Genomic DNA, 7858 nt, shown 5'->3' on the forward strand with positions numbered 1-7858 from the left:
GCTATTTGACTTCGTCAGCCAAAAACACTCATACCTCACATGTACGTGCATGAATGGAGGGGGTGCAGCTGGGTTCCAATTAAATGTCATTAATTAAAAATATATGGATGGCTGGAGTTTGCCAACCCCACTTTAGCATGTATCTCTAGATTTTCTAAAAATGTACATATAGGGGCTGGGGTTGTGGCTCAGCTGTAGAGCGCTCACCTAGCATGTGCAAGACCCTGGGTTCGATCCGCAGCACCACATAAAAATAAATAAAATAAAGGTATTGTATTCAACTACAACTAAAAAATATTTTTAAAAAAATGTACATATAAGTACAATAAAATACCTTTAAAAAGTTGCTACATTCACAGAGCAGGAAAAAAAAAATCAAATAATACAAACAGCTAAACAGTTCCAACCAAGTTTCTGATCTCCAGTGCCACCCCAGAGGCAATGCTGCATCTAGTGTCTCATGTGTCTTTCTGGAAATATCCAGACCTGCACTATCCACACACTGACCATTCTGAGCACTAGAAATGTGGTCAGTTGGTAGGAACATGAGCCATATGTGTAAGATGCCAGGTTACCAAGATTTAATGCAGAATAATGAATGTACAATATCTCAAAGAGTTTTTATCTTGATTGCATGTTGAAATGACAGCATTTCTGATACTGAGTTGTCCCTCAGTGTCCATGAGGAATTGATTCCAGGATCTTCTACGGACATCAAAATCCAAGATGCTCAGGTCTCACAGTGAAAATGGCACCGTATTTGCATGTAACTTATCACATCCTCCTGAATGCTTGAAACCAACTCTAGATGACTTATAATATCCAATAGTACAATGTCAATGCTGCGTGAACAGTGCTCTACTCTATTGGTAAGGGAATAATACAAGAAGCAAGGTCTGCGCACGGTTAGTGCCGATGCAATCATCGTCATCATCATTATATTATTATTATTATTGGTAACAGGGATTGAACTCTGGGGCACCAAACCATGGAGCCACATTTCCAGCCCAATTTTGAATTTTATTAGAGACAGGGCCTCACCGAGTTGTTGGTGCCTCGCTTTGAACTTGCCATCCTCCTGCCTCAGCCTCCTGAGCCGCTGGGATTATAGGCAGGTGCATCACCACGCTCAGCTTCAGATACAATTGTTTTTTCTGACAACTCCCACCTGAGGTTGGCTGAATCCTCAGATGTGGAGGCCGATTGTACTGGGTTAAATAAAATCTATTGGTAAAATTAACTGTCTTTTTCTTTTTTATTATTTTTCTTCATGTGGCAATTGGGAAATGTAAAGTTGTGTGTGGGGCTTGTGTTATATTTCTGCTAGGGTACCTAGGCGCCGGTGTGTAACAACAGACTGGAGTCCGAGAGCTGAGACATGACACAGGGCTGGTGTGTCCTTCTCAAGTGCAGGGGTGTGGGCCCCAAACCCAGCCAAGCCCCCCGACTCTTCCACTAGAAGGGTCTCCCCCACTCACCTGTTGTACAGTTGCTGGGAGCTGAATGTGTACAGCACACACAGGGTGTTCCCTGCCAGGAAGGCCAAGATCCACAGGATGACCAGCACTGACCTCTTCTCCTGGAGACAAAGCAAGAGATCTGTGGGGATGCTGCAATGACAAAGGCACACCTAGCGGAACATTCTGGAATGTTCCCCCATGAGTGGAAACCTCACGGTCTCACAGTTTTGGAGGAAGCAGGGCTGATGGGAAAGGGAAAGGGCACCAGCATCTTTCCATCTCACTGGGACCCAAGGAGTAGGCACAGAGAAGGTGACACAGTAGTGCCCACCCGATTGGAGAACCAGCTGAAGAGGGGAGGAGCTTGTGGCAGAGACCCTGGAGCTAGATGGCCGGGGTCGAATCTGTGGTGGGCTACCTGGGAGCTGGCGGTCACGGTTTGGATATGAAGTGTCCCCCAAGACCTCACGCACTGTAACAGGAGAGACGGTGCAGGAATGTTCAGGGGTGAAATGATTAGCTTATGAGGGCCCAATCAGTGGGTTACTTGGTCACGGCGGGATTCGAAATTTGAATGGATGACTGGGTGGTGGGGCAGTGGCTGGAGGAAGAGGTCACTGGGAGTGAGGCCCTTGGAGATTACATTTTCTCTCTCTCTGCTTTCCTGAATGCCACGAGCTGACAGCTTGCCCTATCCCACCTCTCAACCATGATGTTCTTACTCAGGCCCAGAGCATGGCGCTGGCCGACCATGGACTGAACCCATGAAACCAGGAGTCCAAAATAAACGTCTCCTGGTCTTGCAATTTGGTCACAGCAAAGAAAAGCTGACTAACACGCCATCGGACGGGTCCTGGGCCAGCTGCTGATCTCTGCACCTTCCTTTCCTCATCCGGTCGGCGAGTGCTTGTCAGGACCTACCCTGTGGAGTCACACAGGCTTAGGAGAGCACCTGGCGGCAGTGTTAGGTGACACTTAGGGTAGAACAGGGCGCAGAGAGGTTAGGGAACTGCTGCTCAAGGGCATACGTGTCACCATTTGAAGAGGGTCCTGCCGTTAGGGATGAAGTCACACTTAACGTGTAAAGGGTCATCCTGGTTTGGATCCAGACCTGTCTGGCTCGCTAAGGGGCAGGGCCTCGGACAGAGACCACACAACCCGGGAGTGGATTCAGAGTGAGGTGGTGGAGACTTCTGCTCCCACTTTTTTTCTCACACAGACCTCTGGGCTCTCTCCTGGCCAGCAGTTCAATGTGGGGCCACACTCCTAGGACGGGGTTCACACTCATAAACATGGCTGTCACAGCCTTTCACGGTCCCTGTTGGGTCCCTAGGAAGAAAAACTGAAAACCTTCTCAGTTTTCTGTTTCCTGGCAGCTTCAGGGCCCGAGGGCAAGAAGCAATCCTGCGAGATGCCCCTCGGAGGAGGCACGGAGACCCGGGAGACACCAGCAGACCCCTCTGCTCGGATTCCCAAAAGCTGCTCTTCTTCCTGGCCGGGGCGGCTCCATTGCTGGAACAGGATGAGGTCATAACTTTCCCAGTGTGACCGTCCCTGTGGTTTCGGTAAATGCTCAAGACACGCTGTCTGCAGACGGCCCAGCACCCGCTCCCTGCTGCAGCACACGTTTCCAGAGAGTGGACCCAACAAATGCATCTCCATTCACCCATTATTCTGGGAGCGGTCAGGGTTAACGACTACAGAAACCACCTCGAACTGCCCGACTCCTGTCTGTGCGATGGATCCACTCAGCAGCCCCCTTTTGCCTCAATAAATAATAGATCCTGGTTTTAATTCTCTGTAAATCTAAACCAGCAATGGAACAGAAGGAGGACTCGGCAAGTCCCTGGGAAAACAGTGCACAGGACAGGGATGGTCCCTAGTAATGAGCTGGGATTTGTAAGTGCACTGAGCGTCACGCACACCGGCAAAACATTACTTGTGTCTTCACGGGGCTCAGGGACCCTGGAGGTTTGTCTATGAATCCAGACCTCTTTTCAGCCCCTAAAATTCAAGTCAAGGCACCACTAGGATGTTATGTGACAGGACCCAGTCCCCAAAGCCTCCCTCTGTGGGGTTAAGTCAACCAGCCGTTCTAACAGAAGCAGAAAGGGGCTTACACGAAGATGAGACAAAAGGTCAAGAAGGACCTCTGGTTACCCCTATCTCTGGACTTCAATGTGTTCATGTACAAATGGAGACAGAGCTGCCCTCCAGGCTGCAAGGATCTCCAAGTGCTTTGGTGAAAGCAAAAGACGCTGTGGAAGGGTCAGAGAAGATGGCTTCGGTTACGGGACTGCCTGTGCCACAGAAAGCATACGTTTTACAAAAGAGCTCAATTGAAGGCTTCCTGTGTGTGGGTGCTGTGCTGAACTACTTCTCTGCAGTATCTCATTGAATCCTCTAAATGCAGAATCTCATTTGGCCTTCTTGATGGATCTGTGAATTGGTGTGAATACAGGTAGGTGCTCCTCGACTTACGATGGGGCTCTGTCCCCACAGACCCACTCTAAGTTGAAAACAGCATTAAGTCCAAAACGCCCTGACTACACCCAACTTGCCCAATACCACGCTCAGCAGCACAGCGTGGCACCTAGACAGCCGATGCTTCCCCTGGTGATTGCCAGCCGATTGGGAGCTGCGGCTTGTGGAGCTGCCCAGAATCACAGAAGGATCACACCAAGTATCTCTCGCTCAGGAAAAGACCCAGAGTGAAAATATGGAGTGGGTTTCTCATGAAAGCATATTGCTTTCTCACTATTGTAAAGATGAAAAACAATGAAGTCAGACTATCATAAGTTGGGGACCATCTATAAACCTTATCCAGAGGTGAAGGCTGAGGCTGAGATCGCCGGGAATATCTGGCTGAGGGGCTGCAGGTGGGTGAAGGAGTTGGATTTGAACTCAGAATAAGCACAGGCTCTGGGCTGAACTGCCTATGTTCAAATCCCAGTTCCCACTTGCCCTTGCTGTGTGACCTCGGGGTTAGCGTCTCTGAGCCACTGTTTCCTCACTGGGAAAATGAGTAAGAATATTTTTTTTCCTCTCCTTATCAGGTCACAGGGAAAAGGTTGGCAGGGCGAAGGCTGGCACACGTGGGATCTGCCCAGTGGCGGCAGGCAGCATATCTTCCCGAGGAGGGCCACTGACCCCTGGCAGCTGTGAATAAGTTAGGGGACAGGTGGGGGAATTCAGGCTGCAGGTGGAGTTGAGGTTGTCAGCTGGGCCTCAGGTGGGAACAGCCACCTGGATTATCCAGGTGGGTCCCGTGTAACCACAAGGGACCTCACAAGTGGAGAGGATGACCCAGAGGAGGGCTGGAGGGAGGTGCCACACTGCTTGAAGGGCCACAGGTGACTGTGGAGTTGTAAAAGGTGAGGAGGTGCCCCAGGGACTGCAGACGGAGCGCGGCCCGGGGGCAGCGGGACTGTCACTGACAGCCCATGGTGGACTTCGCGTGCAGAGGTGTAAGGCCATGCACCATCCTGCTCTAAGCCACTCAGGCTGTGGGCAGCATGACACAGCCACAGGAGGCTCCCCTGCTGGGCGACTCACCTTCAGAGAGACCTGTTCCCGCAGCGTGGAGTTGGCGTAGGCGAAGGTGCTGGCCATCCCGATGCACACAGCGATGCCTGCGGCAGAGGGTCCCACACCACTTAGTCTCACTGGGCCCAGCGATGTTAGAAAAAGACCTGCCCCCGAGCCGGCAGGTGAACCACAGAAAGGGGTGAGATGTGACTCAGGGGGAGCCTCGAGCCACTGTGACAGGGACAGCGTTAGGCCACGGGAAGGGGAATATTTAGCACTAGATCAGGAGCATGGGCTGTGCCATCTAGCAAGACTAGAAACACAATCCTTGCTTTGCCATCTCTACTGTGTGAGCCTGGGCAAGTCACTGCACCTCTCTGAGCCCCAGTTCCATCATCTGCAAACTGGACAGAATAATAACAGTGCTCACCTCCCAGAGGGATGAGCTTATGGAAGATCACCTCCAGCCCTTAGGAAACAGCACCCATTATTCTTTCTACTGTCAAAACCAATCTGTGGATGTATGCTTTTATTTCAAGCACACATGAAATAAAAGCATACATCCACAGACAAAGCCCAGGAAGTCACAGGAATTAAAAGAACATTAAAGGGGGGAAATTCTCAGCTAAGAGGCAACCGTGACCCAGGCGGATGGGAGAACGGTTGAACTGGATTCCACAACTCACTGAGCTGCCGCTGTGCCCTGCCGGCACCTCGGGACGCTCCCTTCGTGATGACTTCTGTCCTAACTACTGTAAGCAGAATTCGCTTCGCACCTGGGCTTGGGCGCCACCTGCTTTGTCGATAGTGTGTGAACACCAGGCCTTCTCCCACAGCCACTCTGGAAAAGGGGTTTATCGTTTTTCACTGAAAACATACAAGAACTAGTAACCCTATTGTTCTTTTTTTCCAATTTCCTTTTTGATGAAAAACAAAGCACAAACAAAACCAAAATACACTTATTGAAAAATAAACATACTCAAGAAGAAAACTTAGCCGTGAGTCTGCCAGAATTCAGGGTGACTTGTTTTTTTTGTTTTTTGTTGTTGTTGTTTGTTTTTGTACCAGGGATTGAACCCAGGGTGCTTAACCACTCAGCCACATCCCCAGCCTAGAGACAGGGTCTGACGGAGTCGCTTAGGGCCTCACTGAATGGCTGAGGCTGGCTCTGACTGGCAATCCTCCTGCCTTAGCCTCCCGAGCCGCTGGGATGACAGGCGTGCGCCACTGCGCCCGGATTCAGGGTAAGTTTTGGGGAACATGCTGGCTCCTGGGAACCGAAAGGGAAGGTCTCACAGGGAGGTACTCTAGCGAGGAAGGACAAGCATGGGAGCAGGTCAGAGCTCACCCAAGAGGGGAAATCAGGAAACCAAAGATGGCCTAGACGACTTATTTTCTTGTGTGGGAAGAGAGCGATTCTTACCACCGTTTTTTATGACGGGATTAAATAATAGTCCACAAATGCTGTAAGGCCGAGCCACACCACGATCTAATAGAAATAAGTACACATAACAACCGTCCTGTGCCAGACACCACTTACTGACTGCTAAGGGCGTGTCAGCAGCAGGCTAAGCCCTTTGTGAATCGTCCTCTTACTTCCTAACACAACAGGAAGTGTTTATGGAGCACTTTCTATGTGCTAGGCTCTATGCTAAGTATTTTCATGTGCGTTAATAAGGAATATAATTAAGATAGTGATGCCAGGCACAATCCTAAGTACTTTCTACACATTGACTTGATTTAATCTCACTTTTCCTCTGAAGTTCAGTGGTCCCCCATGTCATCTGGGATTGGTTCTAGGACTTCTGTGGATACCAGAATCTACAGATGCTCAAGTCCCTTATATAAAATTGCACAGTATTTGCATGTAACCTACACACACTTTCAGCAATCTTTAAATCACCTCTAGATTCCTTAGAATACCTAAAACAGTGTAAGTGTCATGGAAATAATTGTTAGAGTGTATTTTTGAGAATGACATGGAAAAAGTCTTACGTGTTTAGTATATATGCAAATTTTTCTCTGAATAGGTTGCATCTGTGGTTGATTGACTTCATGGATTCAGAGCCTGGAGCTATGGAGGGCTGACTGCATATGCTATCTTTTTTTTTTTTTTTGGGGTACTGTGGAGCCACATCCCCAGCCCTTTTTATTTTTTCTTTGGAGACAGGGTCTTCTAAGTTGCTGAGGCTGGCTTTGAACTCACATTCCTCCTGCCTCAGCCTCCTGACTACACCCAACTTGCCCAATACCATGCTTAGAGCACAGCATGGCACCCAGACAGTCGATGCTTCTCCCGGGGTTACAGCCACTGCAACAGGCTGTATATGCTGTCTTAACCCTTGGTTTACAGATGAGGAAACTGTGGCCCTGAGATTTACACAATGCATGGTTAGGAAGGGGCAGAGTGGGGTTCACATCTCAGAAGTCTGAACTCCTAGTTACACCCTTTCCACCAACTGGCCAGCTGGGGAAGTTTCTCTAACAACCCCCACCCAGTGGCAACTAAGGGTCAGAGAAGCCAAGCGACTTGCCCACAGTCACACAGCTGGTCAGAGAACCTGAACCTGGGTGTGAGGGCAATCCCACGCCCTCAGGCACTCTGCAGGCCACAGCCTCTGCTGCCTTCCTCTGACATTGGGCCACAGAGCCCCCACCCATGAGCTGCAGGAGCCCTCTGCGGGAGGCGGAGGCTAACAGCAGTGTCCCCAGGGACTCACCTAGCTTATGCTGGAAGCACACCTTGGCCAGGAGGATCAGGATGAAGGGCAGCCCTTTCTGCAGCCAGCAGATCACCGCCTTCAGCTCGGACAGGGCAGGGGCGGGCGTCCCGGGCTGCTCATCGCCACCTTCCTCTGGGTGCCCGCGGT

At 50.2% G+C, this 7858-nt stretch overlaps 1 protein-coding gene across 1 annotated transcript in view; it reads right to left on the bottom strand.

The window, feature by feature from the left end:
* Positions 1–7858, bottom strand: part of Rnft2 (ring finger protein, transmembrane 2) — a 68771-nt gene that overhangs the window by 51539 nt on the left and 9374 nt on the right. The window contains 3 exon segments of the mRNA XM_048785488.1: positions 1479–1579; positions 5016–5092; positions 7709–7858. Coding sequence (XP_048641445.1) covers positions 1479–1579; positions 5016–5092; positions 7709–7858 — 328 coding nt within the window.

This window comes from Marmota marmota, unplaced genomic scaffold (genome assembly GCF_001458135.2).
Source record: "Marmota marmota marmota unplaced genomic scaffold, marMar, whole genome shotgun sequence".
NCBI classification, from domain to species: Eukaryota; Metazoa; Chordata; class Mammalia; order Rodentia; family Sciuridae; genus Marmota; species Marmota marmota.